Source organism: Dipodomys merriami, unplaced genomic scaffold (assembly GCF_024711535.1).
Source record: "Dipodomys merriami isolate MVZ:Mamm:240054 unplaced genomic scaffold, mDipMer1.0.p SCAF_11, whole genome shotgun sequence".
Taxonomy (NCBI): Eukaryota; Metazoa; Chordata; class Mammalia; order Rodentia; family Heteromyidae; genus Dipodomys; species Dipodomys merriami.
This window is the reverse complement of record NW_027202382.1, coordinates 46,582,644-46,600,722: the sequence shown is the minus strand read 5'-3', so window position 1 is coordinate 46,600,722 and position 18,079 is coordinate 46,582,644. Positions and strand designations below refer to the sequence as shown.

At 48.4% G+C, this 18,079-nt stretch overlaps 1 protein-coding gene across 1 annotated transcript; it reads right to left on the bottom strand.

Moving 5' to 3' along the window:
- Window positions 1-7,741: 7,741 nt before the first annotated feature.
- On the bottom strand, window positions 7,742-11,586 carry LOC138815809 (odorant-binding protein 2b-like). The gene is made up of 6 exons (XM_070005164.1): window positions 11,488-11,586; window positions 10,634-10,767; window positions 10,210-10,280; window positions 10,011-10,118; window positions 8,234-8,335; window positions 7,742-8,075 (listed from the first exon to the last, which is right to left on the bottom strand). The coding sequence occupies exons 1-6, from the start codon at window positions 11,584-11,586 to the stop codon at window positions 8,047-8,049; spliced, it is 543 nt and encodes a 180-aa protein (XP_069861265.1). The 3' UTR covers window positions 7,742-8,046.
- Window positions 11,587-18,079: the final 6,493 nt, after the last annotated feature.

The following is an 18,079-nucleotide window of genomic DNA, read 5'->3' as shown; positions in this document are numbered from 1 at the left end:
TCGCTCAACTCCTCAGTCCCCCTTTATGTTCTCCAAGAGTAGAAGCTTGACCATGTGGCCCGCAATTTTATCTGGACTTTATTGAAGAGCTCCCAGCCACATGTTTGGAGTCATGAATATTTGTCCACTAAAGGAAGAAGCCTCGTTATTGCACTTCTGTGAGCTAGTAGCGTTCATACTCAACAAGGCCACTCAGACCCTGTGTTGCATTGGTCAATGCACATGTGTGTGAAAGGACATGCAGAGACCCCGCACTGTTCCTGGACACTGATTTCCTCCCTATTCTCTTATCTCCAATAAACCACTAGAAAACCGGAAGTGACACCGTGGCTCAGGCAGTAGAGCACTAGCCATGAGCTGAGGAGCTGAAGGACAGCACCCAAGCCCAGAGTTCAAGCCCCATGACCAACAAAAAAGAAAAGCAAAGAAAGAAAACACATCTATTCACGTATCCAATGAACTTTTTTCCATTCTCCATTGGCCACACGTTCAAAGAATGCAAGAGTGAAGGGATCAAAGCAAATGTGCTGCTGTCTCAACATTCACATCTAGTATCAAAGGACAAAATAAACAAAATACGGAGGAGTTACAGTGCTCAAATCAAGTTCTTGCCTCCAGCTCCAAGCACACCCCTCATTGCCTGCTCTGTAATAATGGAGGAGAATTCGTTGGCACTTTTCTTCTGTTCACAGTATGAATATAACTTTTATTAGAGATCCAGAAGCAGGGCCTTCCCCTCCAGTCCCAGGATGCTTCCAGCTCTTTCTTTTCCATCCTCCTGCTGTGTAATGACCAGTGTCACAAGTAGGGGACATGGTAAGCTCTCTATGTTGGCTCAGTGGCCCCAGCACGTGGCTTCCTCTTGACACTCCACTAGTGGCTCCCAGTGAGTCTTGGGGCTCTCCAGCCCCAGGTCACCATATCTGGAAAGGAAGAGAGGCTTCCTGCTTGTCTGGCCACCCGCCTTCCCCACCAGCTGTGTGCACTGTCCATTACAGCTCTTCCCCAGGCAGCCCAGAGAACGCCCGCCACCCCTGAGCCCAAGCACACCAAAGAGGCGGGGCCTGAGCCTTGCGGAGGGGTCTCAGCCCCGGTCAGTCCTTCCTCAGGTGCTTTCCGGCAGCCTGGGCTGTTCTCCATTGTCCTCCTTACACTGGTGCTGGCAAGTGTTCAAGTGTTCACCACACACACGCTCCCTGTTCTGTCTACTGTGTGGTCCTGTCTCCTGACTGAACACTGATGGATATAATTACAAATTATTCTGAAAGGTCACAAGTGTGATGAGGAAAAAGCAAAGGGAACAAAGTGGACAGGGAAGGTTGAGGCAAGAGGGGGTGTTTGTATTTTCAAGGGAATGGCACACGTCACCTCCCCAAGTTGACATTTGCACCTGGAGTTGAAGATAGTGGGGGAAATGAGCCATGAGAGTCAGGTGGAGGAGGAGTCAGCTGGGAGAGGCCCATGGAGCAGTTCCAGAGGGGAGAGGGAGCCGGGGCGGTGCCAGGAACAGACTGGAGACAAAATGGATAAAACAGACCACTGGTATTGGAATTTGGCCGAGCACAGGACATAGAGAGCACAAAGCAGACAGGGGTGGGTGGTGAACTGCTGTAAGGAATTGGCCTCTTCCTCTGAATGAAATAGGGAGGTGCTGGGTACCAGAGTCAGGATGTGATTGGTTTAAAGGGTAACTCCAATGCCTACATTGATGGAGGGGGAGTTGGCAAACACATAAATGTAGAAGCCAATTGGGAAAATATGCAAGAGTTAAAGCCATAATGACAGTTGAGTTGACATCTAACTTGGTGTCAGGAGGGGTGGCAAGGCACAGACTCACATACAGACCACAGTGAAAGGGAACTGGGTGTGAACCTCTGAAATGGTTGTGTGTTTTTATATATTGGACCACATTTGTGCAGTTGCAATCTCTCCATGAGGGAAATGGGTGACATCACCGCTTGTTGCCATAACTCTAAGCCTAGATGGAATTCCAATGCCGGGGCAGAAATCACGCCAGAGGCCCAGGCAGCTTTGCTGTGTGCAAGAGAAGAAGGTGGCATTGAAGCCCTGAGCCACCATCAGAACGTGCGGACAAACATCCAGACAGGACAGTGCCCTGCACAGGAGGAACCCAGAATTCTGCAGGGGACCCCGGGAGCAGCCAGGAAATGCCAAGCATATAGCAGAGGCTGTTGATCCTCAGGCCAACAGAGACAACCACAGATGAGGAACAACTCCAAGACCAGGAAGGAAAACAGCACCCAGCGCCCAGCACCACTCAACAATGAGTGGCTCTGAGACCACCAAACTATGAAAGGACAGTGTTGACCTGATCCACATGCAAAACTTTACTCAAAAAAGCCAGGCACCAGCGGTCCACGCCTGTCATCCTAGCTGCTCAGGAGGCTGAGATCTAAGGATCACAGTTCAAAGCCAGCCTGGGAAGGAAAGGCCGTGAGACTCTTATCTCCAATAAACCACTAGAAAACCGGAAGCGGTAGAGCACTCGCCTTGAGCTGAAGAGTGCAGAGACAGCGCCCAAGCCCAGAGTTCAAGCCCCAAAACAGACAAAAAAAAAAAAAAAAAAAACGAGGGCTAGGAAGGTGGCTCAGTGGTAGAGCGCTTGCCTTGCATGCATGAGGCCCTGAGTTCGATTCCTCAGCACCACATAAGCAAAAAGAAAAAAGCCGGAAGTGGTGCTGTGGCTCAAGTGGTAGAGCGCTAGCCTTGAGCTGAAGAGCTGAGGGACAGTGCCCAGGCCCAGAGTTCAGGCCCCACGACCGGACCCAAAACAAAAAAAAAAAAAAAAAAAAAAAAAACAACCGAAAACAAAACCTCTTAGAGGATGTCAGTCTTTGTGACCTAGGCATTACCAATGCTTGGCTTCTGCTGAACACTCAGAGAATAAGAAATCAAAGAGTCTCTGTAGGCTGAAGGTCCTGAGACATTCAGTCACATGCTGGCCTCTCGGCATCATCCATAGGAGTAGCCGGCAAGGCAGGACAGGGCAGGGAGTCCTAGCATAAGACAGCAGCTAGGATGAGCTCTAACCAAGGGCCCTTGCACAATTGAATGGCCAAGTCAAACCTTATTTTCAGGAGGCTGACACAAGAGAGTAAGCCAGGGGCCCCGGTGGACATTGCTCAGGAGGTAGCTAGTCACGGGGGAAAAGTGTCACTCTGTTGTGACAAAGCATGAGCTCCAGCCAGGCTCTGGTGGCTCACTCCTGTCATCCTAGATTCTCAGAAGGCTGAGATCTGAGGATTGCAGTTCAAAGCCAGCCCTGACATGAAAGCCCGTGAGACTCTTAACTCCAATTAACCACTAGAAAACTGCTATAGCTCAAAATGGTAGAGGGCTAACCTTGAGCTGAAGAGCTGAGGGACAGCACCCAGAGTTCAAGCCCCATGACCACCATCAACAACAACAAAAGCATGAACTCCTCCAATGACATTGACAATAATCTCCCTGCTCAGGTGGATTCCAATCCCAGGGTCCAACCACTTCCTGCTTCATCTGCAAGCACTGGTTCTCCCAGTCCAGGCAGCAGTGACTGCTGCCCTGTGGTTAGTGCAGCATACACACTAACAGTGTTGTTATCTATGCACACAACAATCCCTGGGTCCTTGAAAGCATGACCTCCATATTAGCCTTCCCACTAGCTCCCACAGTGCTCCTGCTCCTGAGATCTACATGCCTGTGATCTCATTTGTTTCCTGTGCACAGGTTGATCCCTCTCCTTACCTCCTTGAGTAGCAAGGATGCAGGCCAGGGAGTTATGTAAAGGGGGCAGCTGCAGGTCCCAGGCCCAGGCAGCTGAGAACATATCCAGCAACTGGCCACCACCCTAAGAGGGGAGAGGCCGACTTACAGTCACCACGGAGACATTTTGGGTTGAGAATGGATGGGCCCAGGAACTCCTCACTAGAGGAGGTGTTGTTGCTTGACCACTGGCTATGACCCAGGGCCTGTTGAGGATCAGGTCAGTTTCGATTCCAGGGTGAACACAACAAAGATGAAAATCGCTACATTTCTCTCTTGCTCCCAGATTTTCCAACTCTTAATCAACAGACCAAGAACAGTCTCCAAATTCCCCAACCCTGATTTGGACTCCCATTAAAAGTTCATCAACTGTAGTGCACTGTTAGTGTGTATGTAAACTAGTATAACCACTCTGAACAGCAATCTGGAGGTTCTTCAGAAAAGTAAACAGATCTTCCCTACAACTCTGCCATACCACTCCTGGGCATCTACCCTGAATATCATGAGCCAGGACACCATAAAGGCACTGCACATCCGTGTTCATTGCCTCACTATTCACAATAGCCAAGATAAGGAAGCAGCCCAGACGCCCCACAATAAATGAGTAGGTCTAAACAATGTGGTACCTACACACAATGGGATTTTACACAACCATTAGAAAGAATAAAATTATGCCATTTGCAGGGAAATGGATAGCACTAGAACAAGTCACATTAAGTGAAACAAGACAAGCTCAGAATAACAAATGGCACATATTCTCTCTGATTTGCAGAAAATTGATCTAAAATACACTGGGATATGATAAATTATACAGGATTCTAGACACTCACATGCAGTGAGACCAGAAGAGGATACTCCTAGGAGAGAAACACAAAGGCACAATGTGTATATGCCTCTTTATATTTATATAAAATAATATATGTGTATATCAAAACAAACAAGATATAGAAACAAGAGATCTCTTTTATTATGTTAATTATTTGATGATTCTGATTTCTTTTCCTTACATATGTTGTATTTGCCTGGGAGGGTAGGATGGAGGGTATAGAACTCAAGGGAAAAGGGGTGAAAAAGTGCAGCAGAATAGTTCACGGGACACAGATGAAAGTGAAATCTACAGCTCGCGGGTAGAGATGAAAAGGGACTGAGAGAGAGTGAGCGAAGGGAAGACACTGTATAAAAGGAAATGTACTCATTACCTGACTTGTGTAATTTTAACCCCTCTGTGCATGTAATTTTAACCTCTCTGTGCATCACCTTTAAAGTAACAATAAAGTGACGTTTTTTTAAAAAGACCAAACAAACCTAGCCAGGCACAGGTGGCTCATGCCATCTGAGGAGGCTGAGATCTAAGGCCCAGCCTAAGCAGGAAAGTCCATGAGACTCATATTTCCAATTAATTACTAAAAAGCCAGAAGTGGAGCTGTGATACAAGTGGTAGAGTACCAGCCTTGAGCCAAAACACTAAGGAGACAACACCTAAGTTCTGCATTGAAGGCCTCATACCAGCAAGAAGAAAAGACCAAACCTATAAATCATGAGCATAGATGAAGGGGAAGAAGTTAAATCCAATAGCACAGAAAACATTCAAACAATAACAGCAGAAACTTTCTCAGATTTGAGATACGGTCAGCTGGGTGCAGGCTTTTAGGACACTAAACAGACAAGATCAGCAAAGATCATTTCCAAATACCTTTCTGCCAGGATTGACTTGTTGCCTAAGATGCTTTTTGGATCTCTGGAAATGAGGATCAACTGACTTTTGCCAAGTAATGCCACCAAAGGCATGGAACCTTGCCTGTCCCTAGGTTCTGCCCTCTGTATTATATCCTGAACCTTCCCAGGTGAATATAGTAAACCTGCTTTATTCACTAATTTATTAGACTTATTTTGACCAAATACAGTTTAAAAAAAAAAACCACTCACGCTGGGAATGTGGCTTAGTGCTAGAGTGCTTACCTTGCATGCATGAAGCCCTGGGTTCTCTTCCTCAGTACCACATACACAGAAAAAAATGGAAGTGGTGCTGTGGCTCAAGTGGTAGAGTGCTAGCCTTAAGCAAAAAGAATCTCAGGGACAGTGTCCAGGCCCTGAGTTCAAGCTCAAGGACTTGGGGAAAAAAAAAAAACCTAATCAGGAATTTGAAAAAACGATGAGAATTTTTTTTTTTTTTTTTTTGTCGGTCGTGGGGGGCTTGAACTCTAGGCCTGGGCGCTGTCCCTCAGCTCTTCAGCTCAAGGCGAACGCTCTACCACTTGAGCTACAGCGCCACTTCCGGTTTTCTGGTGGTTTATTGGAGATAGGAGTCTCACGGTCTCTCCTGCCCGAGCTGGCTTTGAACCGCAATCCTCAGATCTCAGCCTCCTGAGTAGCTAGGATTACAGGCGTGAGCCACCAGCGCCCGGCGAGAATTATTTTTTTTTAAAAATCCCATAAACACATTATACAACTCAGCTTATACAAATATGCTCTGTCAACCCAGATTATCATCAATGTATTTAAATTACTGTGTGATCTGCTGAGTGTTTCCCTTTGAAATGGTACCAAAAAAAGGAAGATAAAAATTATGGAAATCTCCCTAAGCTCCCAAAAACCCATTTTATGTGCTTAATTTCAGTGATATAGTGAAAATGTCTGCTTTGTTGAAAGGTAGTGTGTCTTTAGTAGAAGTTGGACAGTGATGTAGGAAAAGTGAATCGAGTATCTGCAGTACAGTACTGAACTCCACACCTCCTGAGCAACTGTGATTTTTTTCTCTACAGTGGTCTCTTTGCAACCATATACTTATGGGTACCAGGGGGTCTACTGCATTACATTAAAATTCTGATTCTACTGCAGCCTTGTCCTTATGGTTTCATTCTTTTATTTCTTGCATTCGTGAGACAAGGGCTCTCCCGTTTCGTGTGAAATAGGAGGCCTTGCCAGATGCCCAGGGGATTTGATGAAGAAGGGTGAGGAGCAGCCATCTTCTCCAGCTGTGGGGGAGGAGCTGCCTGTCTCCCTGGCATGGAGCCAGCAATCATCTCCATTTCATTCACTTGATGCTGCACTGAGATGCCCCCAGAACTCCTGGGACCAGAGCTTGTGGGTGCTGCCACCAAACATGGAAGAAATTGAACTCTCGATGGTTTCTAGAGATGGTGGTGATTCCATCCTCAAGCCCCATTTTACCTGCATGGAAGTCATACCTCCCATTCTCCGGGGATGGTCACCGAGCATTACCAGGTACCAGACCACTGAAAAACATCCCAAGACACCAGGCTCTGGAACCACCTGCACTGGGTGACCCTAGGCCTGCCTGCCTGGGACTGCCTTGCCCTCTCTGAGACCATGCATGCTATGGCTTGTGAGTTATTAAACTCCTCCTTTCTGACCATTATGAACATTGTTTTTTGTCAGTCTAGGGCCTGGACTCTGGGCCTGGACGCTGTCCCTCAGTTCTTCAGCTCAAGGCTAGCGCTCTACCACTAGAGCCACAGCACCACTTCGGGTTTTTTCTGCTTATGTGGTACTGAGGAATCGAACCCAGGGCCTCATGTATGCAAGGCAAGCACTCTACCACAGAGCCACCTTCCCAGCCCCACTATGAACATTTAATGATGCTTCTTCCCACACCTGATGAGGCAAAGCCTGAGCCTGTGGGCACTAGATGGCTAGGGGTCACTGACCACCTCCATTGAAAGCAAAGGGCATTAGGAACATGGTTTTGTTGTGGGTTTTTTTTTTTTCATCACTGTGACAAATAGCAGAGGGAAACAACCTAAGGAACAAAGATTTATTCTGACTCATGGCTTCAGAAGCTTCAGTGCAAGGATATTGGGTTGCTTTGGACCAGAGCTGAGGCAGAACATCACAGGGTAGGTCTGTGGGGCAGAGAGGGCCACTCACTTCTTAGCAGTCAGGGAGCCCTGAAGGTAACAGGAAGGGGGAAAGGCCAAAATACACACTTGAATAGCCCTGTGCATTGGTGGCTCAACTCCTCCAACCAGCCTCCACCTTCAACAGGTCCATGATCGAGCAAGATTGAATCCAAGATTAAATTATTTATTAGGTCAGAATCCTTCATGATCTGATTGCCTATACAAATGCACTCACAGACACACCCAGAGATGTGCTCTACTAATCTCGGCATCTCTCGGGGAAGTCAGGTAGAGAGGTTTGGAAGGTGCGGGTGATGGCCTTGTTCCCCTCTGCTCAGAGAAGTTAAGTCCACAGGATGCAGAGGGTACGCAGGTTCCTTAGCTCTGAAGTCCAGGCATTTTCTGCGGGTCCTCCCTCCCTGCATTAAGACTTAGGTGGCAACTTACAGGCACCTGCAGAGCAGACATAGACAAGAGGCGTGGAGGAATAGCCATGCAGTCACCACAGTACAGGGGAAAGACATCCAAAAGTACAAACCTCAGGTGAATGGAATCATTAAAAAAAAAAAAAAAAGGAAGGAGAAATAAGGGGGAAAAATTCTTCACATTACCGACATGGTTAGGATGGACCATATCTGTTCTCTTTAGCCCTGTGCTATTCACAAAGTCCACAAACACCTTCACAGCCTCTGCGTCTTCGTCCAGGGTGCGACCTGCAGGCACACAGAGTAAGGGTGGGAGAGGGATCACAAGGCCCACAGCGCACAGAGCTGTGGGCGGAGACGAGTGAAGGCTACTATCCCACACGGGAGACCCGCAGCTGAGCACTGAGAAGATTCGAATACCAGGATGGAGCCTCCCCAGCCCAGATCTCCTGAGAAAGAGGTCAGCCAGTGGGAGCTAAGAGGCAGGTGTTAGGTGTCTGCATCATTTGGGACATAGTCTTTCTCAAAGCTGATCACTGCTGGTTGCTCCCTTCTGTTAAGGCCTTCACAGGAAGGGGCTCCCAGCAGCAGAAAGCAGAGGATGGATGGAGAATTCCCTTCACAGGTATCACGTCTTGTCATGTTACAGCCCTTCTCTGAAGGACAGCATGAGACTGATGGATCAACTAGCCCTGAGACTGATGATTGAGACCTCTAGCTCCACCTATCAGTGACCCTTCCCCCTTCATCAATCAGCTGCTCAGCTTCTCCCAGGCAAGGCCCCATCTCCTGCCCTGAGACAGCAGAGCTCATCCCATCAGGAGAGGTCCTGTGTGTCCCTGTCCCTCCAGGACCCTGTCCCCTCCTTGGCCATTTCCCCTCCATATGGAGACTGGTCTTGAAGGCCATACCCTCCTGATCAATGATGCTTATGTTCCTACCCTGAAAATCCTGTCAAAGAAATGGGGCATGGCACAGGCTCCACCCCGCCCTGGGCCCTGTTTGGTGTGGACCTTTCCCCTACACCAGAACACAGTGGCCTAGAGGAGGGAGAGGAAGGAGCTGAGATTTGAACTGAGAGAGGGAGGTGGGAGGTGACCTGTGGAGATTTAATGGATCTGGCACCACAGTGGCTCTAAGGTACAGGATTTGAGCTGGAGGTGAAGGCAATCTCTAAGTATTGGATATTTCTGTCCATGAATTCCTGGTGCAGCCCAAGCTCCCACATAGTCTACTCCTTGGACCATGTAGGTGCAGAGTCTCTGAGAACACTGAGGATGGGGTGGACAGAGAGGGGAGCAGCATCAGTAAATAGGGAAAGGCAGATGTAGAATGCTAGAGAGAATGAGGAAGGATATTCGCGAGGCTGCATGGTAAGGAGGACCCTTGGAGAGGAGGCCCTGGAGAACTCTGGCAGAGACCGGAAGCGTGGGGAGAGCCGAGGGGCTTGGGATGGAGAAGTGGCCCTGAAGGTGACAATGGTCACAGGCTGAAGCCAAGGCATCCACCTGGACCCTACTGACCTTTGGGATAGCCTGCTTCCCATGGAGGCCACTTGTGCATAGCAGAGTCTTGACCAATGCCCCAGCCTCCACCCACTGGATGCCGGAGTCCACCATTAAGACAAGGCACACGCTGCTCACGCTGCCCACATTGCACATATGCCCCAAACGGATCTCCTGATCAACGCGTGCCCACACCCAGTGCAGCCTGAGAAGGGACAGGAGGGGCCTGAGGTGTGGGCCAAGCATGGATATGGGCCTGATGGACTGGGGTTGGTCACATGACAGCTGAGGGTGAGAGAGGCCAACAAATCCCTGTCCCACAAAGAGTCCAGGGATGCCGGGGATGGCTGGGCGTTGGGGACTGGAGGGAGCTGGGCAGGAAGCGGACATTTGTCCTTGAACAGCAAGCCAGAAGTTCCTGTTCAGCTCCCACCAGCTCGGAACGCACTGGAACACACCCATGAGCATCATCATCTGGTGCAAGATGTTGTCCACCTTGTCCTTGAAGGAAGCAATGGCGTGCTTCTTCCCTGGAAGGAGGCTGATGTAGATCTTGTGTCTCCACCCTGCGGGCAGCAGAAGCCTTGTGAGTCCCGGCCCTGCTTTTGCGGCCTCTCCTGACCAAAGGAGAGAACTAGTGTTTACTTGGCTACTTACAGGTGAAGAACAGACCGGGCTCGGAGTGTTCATCCAGGGGCAGCTTGAACTGAATGCATCCGATTGGTTTCCTAGAACACAGCAGCCAAACATGGTTCGTTCTCTCCCGGGACACCCACTCCCTCCTGTCCTCTCCAACACACCAAGGCTCCCACAATGAGATAAATGGCCAAGGACATGCACGATGCATGCATCTGGCCCACATGCTTTAACTCTACAGACGGTCGGCCAGAGTCACTCAGCATCCAGCACCCCACAGGAACACAACCCTGAGATGTTTAGTTGGCACACTGCTGAGATCGTAGAAGAGATGCTGTATTCCTCGTGGCGTATGATGCGGGGATGCAGGAGCACAGTGGGAGGGTTGGGGTAAGACAATGCACAGCAGGGCGTGGGGAGAGCGGCCTGTGGGCAGGGTACTCACATGATGTTCATCCTGAACTCCAACTTTTTGAGTTTGTTGATGGCAAACATGAAGGGGGGCAGAGGGTGGGCTTTCCGCTTTTCAGGAATAGGCATGTTTCCCGCCCAGCGTACTATGTTCCAATCTCCTAAAAGCTAGAAGGGAGAAATTGTCTCAGAGCAGAACTGGCACAGCAGGGGCTGATGGGATGGCGTGGGGAGGCTTCCCAGGCTACTCCCAGCTGGGTCCTGGGGGGGGGGGATGGGGGAGGGGGGAGGCGGGAGGGGGAGTCCTGTCACTCAATGACTCACTTCCTCCAGAGAAGGCTCTTTCCACTCATCAGATGGGACTCTACTTAGAACTTTTATTTCCCAATGAAAGGCTCATGGGTAGCCATCTACACAAAGCCATGGGTTTTCTAAGAAGTTTTCACTTTCAGAAATCTGCAGTGTGTCCCTCGACCTCTGGATCCCCTCCAGCTATTGGACAACGCTACTATCCCCCAGAGACCCTCCCATACCAACCCCTCGTCCAGACTGATGTCAGCAAGGACCTAAGACCCACACACACTGCCAACCCCCACCGACAGCCCCAGTCACAGGCCTGAGACCTCATCTCAAAGACCTAGGCCTGGGCTGGGAAGGTGGCTCAGTGGGAGAGTGCTTGCCTCACACGCATGAGGCCCTGGGTTCGATTCCTCAGCACCGTATAAGCCAAAAAAAGCCGGAAGTGGCTCTGTGGATCAAGTGGTAGAGTGCTAGCTTGAGCTGAAGAGCTGAGAGACAGCGCCCAGGCCCTGAGTTCAGGCCCCACACCCAACACAGGCACACAAAAAAGAACCAGGCCCCACCCTCACTCCCGCCCAGGGCTGTCACCTGCCAAGAGCGAGCTGGAATTAGCTTAGGCCCCTCTGCTTGCACCGCAGAGAGCAGGCTCAGTGCCCCAGACAGCAGAAGCAGCTGCAAGGGCTCCATGGCCGCTCCGTGCACCCGCCTCCTCACAGCCACTGGGTTTTATTCTGTCATGGGACCTCGCTGCCCTCATTTGCACAAAGGTACACACACACACACACACACACACACACACACACACACTCTTGAAGGTAGGGTCAGTTACAGGACTTGGTTGGGATGGCAGTGAATGGATAGTACTAATTTGTGCAATTAGCTTTCACAATGTCCTTTGATGGGTTTTGAGGAAGTGTGCGCTGAGCAAGAACTTTATTATCAGAGTGGGAAGTGTTCTGCCTCGGAACAACCACAAGGGCTCCTTGTTCTCCCCCCTTCCCCAGAGCCAGGACCAGCCTCGGTTGTGACGTGCTCTCTGGTGTTTTTGGCCTGTACCTAGACCCCAATTCCCACCCACAGCAAGGCTGCCACACCTCCCCTTTTCTCCTCCACCTTCAGACTCCAAGCACAACAAAGTCTGTCTCCAAACACCTCCACCAGCAAGGCCCCCTGCAAGCTATGTTGCTTTCCTTCTGCTCCACAACCGTGGCTCCTGCTCCGTCTTCACACCTGTTCCCCACGGGAAACAGAATGCTCGCTCCCTCTTTCTACCCCCAGCCTGCCCACTCAAACCCGAGCGTGTCCTCATCTCCACATCCGTCCAGGGCTACCACCCCATCCCTCATTCTAGGTCTTAGGAGAGCTCAGAAGACAAGCCATTGACTGAAGGAATCCACCTGCTGTCTGCATGTGCCTGTGTGATTGTGTGCCTGTGAATTTTGCCTTTGCTAGTGCATGGGTATGCTCGTCTGTGCCTGCCCGAGCCTCTCCATGTGTGTCTGAGTGATTCCCTTTGGGATTTGTAGTTACATCGGTGTCTCTAGTGTGTGTATGTGTGTGCACATGTTGACATTCTGTGTATGTGTTTACTGCTGGAGGCATGTTTGTACATGAAGCTGAGTGTTGTTTTGTGTGCACCATTTATGCATGTGACTACATACACATACAAATGCATGTGCTTATGAGTGTGTGTAATCAGCCATGGAATGCAGGCAGTTTCCAGAATAATCTCTCTGCTATGCAGCCTTTATTCTAAAGGGGGAAAGACTATAACTCCATACCCACAGACCCCACAGTTTTCCAGGCCCCTGAACTTCTGGGATCCTCTGCTGCTCCTCTACTGGTCTCTACTGGTCTCCTCTACTCACTCTGTGGGGTCCTAACAGAGCTGAGGAGTCTCTTCCTTAGTTCTCCCCGACCCTGAACAAAACCAGCTGCCCTCTTGTACCCCCACCCATGGCTCGTCAGACATCAGTCTCCCAAGCTTCCTCGCTGGGAGAGAGGGGACCTCTGCTGTAAGGGAATTTGCCTGGCCTGCACAGCCTCCCTCCTTGTTGCATCGACACACTGTCCATGGGGTCACAGATCTGGGACAGGCAGCACTGGGGCCTGCGAAGTCCTTTGACAAAGTGAGGTGGCATCTGATGGATCTCTTGGCAAAAGCTCTGACTGGGAGACCTTCTTCCCTTTCATTTTCCTACAAATTCATTTTCCTTCAGGAAAAGCAGAATACTGGCTCCAAAGCTGCCCATGTCCTGGACCCAGAACTTGCAGACACGTGAAGTTGCCTGGCAGAGGGAGATGAAGACTACAGATGGCACAACGATGCCAGGGGCTCCTGTGGTGGGCGGAGATTGTCCAGGTGGGTTCAGAATAGTCACCAGTTCTCCGAGTGGGAAAGAGAGACAGGAGGCTGAATCAGAGCGAGTTGGTACTAGGGTACAAGAACACAGCTAGTCAGTGCAGGCTGTGAAGAGAAGGTGGTAAGGAAGATGGAAACCTCTGACTTCTGCAGACAAGAGGATGCAGACTTCCACCGAGCCTCCAGGAAGAGTCAGCGGTGAGTTAGGATGGCACAGCACAGATCTCTCTATGCCCATGATGTGGACAGAAGCCCACACTTGTTTGGAATGTGCGGTTGCACACCAATTTGTTTAGAAAGTTCCAGAGACCACCAGGCTCTGGAGTAGCAAGTCCATGAGCTTTGGGGAAGTGAGTGGATCAAAAAAGTTCTCATCTTATCAATGAATTAATCCATTGATTGATTCATAAGTTAAATGACATGACTGGGAAGTGGTGGGAAGTAGGAGGTAGGGAGACTAGTGTGTATGTGTATGTGTGTCTGTCTGTCTGTTTGTCTCTGTCTCTGTCTCTATGTCTCTGTGTAGAGTCCTTTCAGTGAAGTAAGTTTCTTTCAGAAAGCAAGAATTAGATGTTGGATTATTTTAGTACATTTATCCCTTCCATACCTTTTAACTGGAGAGCTAAGGCTTTTGCGTTGCGGGTTATTATGGGAAAGTGTATGGTAATTTCTTCCTTAATAATCTAATAGAATTGCCAGTTTCCTGGATGAACAATGTTTGCTTTTCTCTAGTTCTCCTCTGCTTATCAGTTCTTCTTGTGAGATGAGTCCTCTCGATTGTGCACATCTTTTCTTCTGTCTTACATATATCATTTCTTTACTTGGCATTGGCAATACTTAGTGGTCATAAATTGCTTTAGTTTATGCTTATTGTGAAAATCTTTATTTCTCCTTCAGTTTGGGAAGATAACTGTTCTGGAGAGAAGAGTTTAAGCAGCAGTCGCAGTCTTCAGGGCTTGAAATACATCACCTCGTGTTCTCATGACCTTTTAGGGTTTCACTGAGTGGTTGGCTGTTGTTCCAAAAAGTTAGCCTTTGTAAATAATTGGTCCTCCCCACTCGCATTTTCCATTCTTTGTTGTTGCTGCTGCTGTTTACTCTTGGCATCTTCGCTATAATATTAGAAGGATAAGTTCTCTGATCATGACTATTTGTGGTTATACATGCCTCCTGTGCTTGTATATCCATCTATTTGCCTAGATTTGGAAAACACATTCTGCTATGATTTCCTTGAATAGGTTTTTTTATGCTTTAATTTGTGTCTCCTAAGAGCTGTGGGGTCATGGCAGTTTTATCCAGATTTCAAAGGTGGGGCTGGAAAGCCGGGACAGGTGTGACAGCACTGAAATCCCTTCAGGCTTTCCCTGAGAGAGAAACGTGAGGAGATGTGAGGGTGGAATCTGAGCAACAAGGGAGACCACAGGATGTTGGAAACACCATGTTCCTGGGATGTCTGACAAGAAAAGCCACAGGATAGGAGTGGAACCAGCCCAAGAGAGGGGCCATGTAGGGTGAAAAGACTGAGCTTTGCACACTTAGGAGCTCACACCCTACCACCCTGTACCCAACACACCACATGAGGCTACAGGATTTGATGCTTTCCCTTCTGAGTTTCAGCCTTGCTTTGGTCCCATTCCTCCTTCCTGTGCCCAATCCTCTGCTCTTAGTGCTTGTTTTAATTATTCATTATGTAAACTATCCCTGTCCAGTATATCGTGTGGTTCTGTCTCTAATGCATATCATTGTTAAAGGTTATAAGCACGATGGGGAAACAGCAAGTGGCAAATGTCCCCTGCTGCACAGCTTCTGTGGGTACCAGGTGGGGGTTGTATTATCACTGGAATATCCTGAGTCTGCTTCAACAAGCCTGCAGTTGAACAAAGATGATAAGCTGTGGTGGGACTTTATACTGGACAAGAGTGACTAGAACTTTGGGGATGGAAAAAGATAGAGTAAGACCAAGTCAGATGTTAGAACTTCAACCCAGAAGAAGAGAGGCGCTAGAACTGAACCAACAGATGACCAGGTACGCACAACAAAGGTATTGGTTTAATTGGTTTCCCATTGTTGACGGGCATTGTTGCTAAAGATGATTTCCTTCTTGTGCACAATTGTCCTAGTTCTTCGGGGATTTAGGCGAAAATGTGTTCAGCTGAGACCTGGAGGTGCTGAGTCTCCCCTGTTGCTGACATCACCATCTTGCATAAATATCCTGGTTCTAGAGAATGTATCTCTGATGGGACACAAAAAGAGGTCCAGCGCTTGAGCTGCTAGAAAAAATCATGAAAGTGTAGTAGAAGAAATTCATATCACATCCAATGAGCAACAGGCCAAGTTCACCCTGTGTTAGATACAACCGTAGGGGAAATTTTTTTGTCAGTTGTGGGGCTTGAACTCAGGGCCCGAGTGCTGTTCTTGAGCTCTTTTGCTTAAGGCTAGCACTCATTTTGAGCCACAGAGCCACTTCTGGTGTTCTGGGGGTAAATTGGAGATCAGAGTCTCACAAACTATCCTGCCTGGGCTGGCTTTGTACCGTGATCCTCAGATCTCAGTCTCCTGAGTAGCTGGGATTACAGATGTGAGCCACTGGTGCCCAGCTAGGGAAACTTTTTTTAATGAACAATACATCTTACATGCAGTGCTGAGTAGAAATTGACTCAAAGATTAAGACAGCAAGGAAATTGGAAAAACTGAGGGGATCGGTAGGGTTGGCAGGGATGGGGGAGGATGAGGAAAAGGATAGCATTGATCAGGATGCATAAACTGATATGTTGACTGATAAGCCCTTTGTACAATTACTTAAAATAAGAAATACAATTTTTAAAAATCTTTTAAAAGTGAAGGAAAAAAGAAGCAAGGGAAATGGGTACAATATGAAGATAAGGATGCCAAACCTGCTTATTGCATGTTAGTTATCCATCAGATATAGGCAGGACCAAATGAAATGCTTTTCAGCAAAAACAGCCTTTGAGATTCCATGAAGTAACCTAGGCAAGTGTTCTCCTAGCCCACACCTGCACAGCAAGGTGGGTAGGAGACTAAAAATGTCCTGTCCAAGTTTGTGACCTCCAAAATTAGTAAGTCAACTAAGGGCAGGTGCTAGTGGCTCATGCTTGTATTTGTAGCTAACCAGAAAATAGAGATCTGATGATTGCAATGGGCAGACAAATCCCAGAGAATCTTACCTCTAATTAACCAGCAAAAAGCCAGAAATTGATGTATGAATTAAGTGGTACAGCACCAGCCTTGAGTGAAAAAGCTAAGAGCACAAGGCTCTGAGTTCAAGCCCCAGTATTGGTGCACGCACGCACACACACACACACACACACACACACACACACACACACACACACACACACACACACACACACACACACACACACACACACACACACACACACACCACAAACTCAACTAAGAACAAGTGCTGTGATTCTGCTCTGGCAGATTGCCTAACATAGACTTGATACTGAGGCCTGTCCAAGATCATATAATGAGATGAGGTTTTCCCCCTCTTGGACAATTCCCCCTTTGTCATAATCGTGTCTTTACCCTTAACATTGAAGGATCTGGGGTCTGTTAGACATCATTCCTGTGGTCATCTGAAGTCCCTCACATTTACTCAAAGGCACTCCTACTGTATAAACATTTTAGCCTAATGCCCTACACGGATGCTTCATGACAAAATTATAAGGAGCTAAAAACACCACAAGAGGACAAAGGCAAGTAAACTTTCTTCTGCCTCCTTCCTTACTCCCTCAACAGAGGGTTGGCACTCCATGTATAGACATTGATCTTGTGTATGTGTGTGTACGCGTGTATGCGCATACGCCTGTATGTGCGCATGTGGGTACACACATGCACTCTGATACTGGGGCTTAAATTCAAGGCCTAAGTGCTGTCCCTGAGCTTTTTTTTTTTTTTTTTTGGTCGGTCGTGGGCCTTGAACTCTAGGCCTGAGTGCTGTCCCTCAGCTCTTCAGCTCAAGGCAAGTGCTCTACTACTTAAGCTACAGCATCACTTCCGGTTTTCTGGTGATTTATTGGAGATAAGAGTTTCACAGACTTTCTTGCCCGGGCTGGCTTTGAACCGCTATCCTCAGATCTCAGCCTCCTGAGTAGCTAGGATTACAGGTGTGAGCCACCAGCGCCCGGCTGTCCCTGAGCTTTTATGCCTAAAGCTGGTGTATCACTTGAGCCACAGCTCCATTTCTGGCTTTTTGGTGGTTAATCAAATTCTCATGGAATTTTCTGCCGGGGCTTCCTTCAAGCCACAATCCTCAGATATAAGCTTCCTGAGTAGCTAGGATTATAAATGTGAGCCACCAGCACCAGACACATAGATTTTTTTTTTAATTTTGTCCAAGGCTGTAATACAGGGCTACTCAGGCCCATTGCCAACTGAGGACAGCAAACATTTCTTCATCAACAGAAGCTCTGGTCCTTCAGTCCTTTGACAAGGCTCAGACTTACTACTAAACCAAGACATTTACATGAGATGAAGATACCAACAAGATGAGGAACTCAGTGGTTCCTAGAGAAGTTCACCACCTCCTAGTTTACAAACCTCAACACCAGAACTCTTGGGTACAGGAATGATTCCATTCAAAACCAGGGCCATGGAAAATGGGCAATTATTGAACTTCAGCCCACTCAGCCAGTTGTAACAGCCGCCCCTCGGGTTCAAGGAGCAATGGTCTCATCTCCCTCTTGGTCATGGCTGTCTCCCTTGAGCTTGCGCTGAAGCCCCCTTTCCCTGGGCTAAAATGTTCACTCTGTATAATATTTGGCATAGTGTTTTATTTTCAATTGTTTCTAT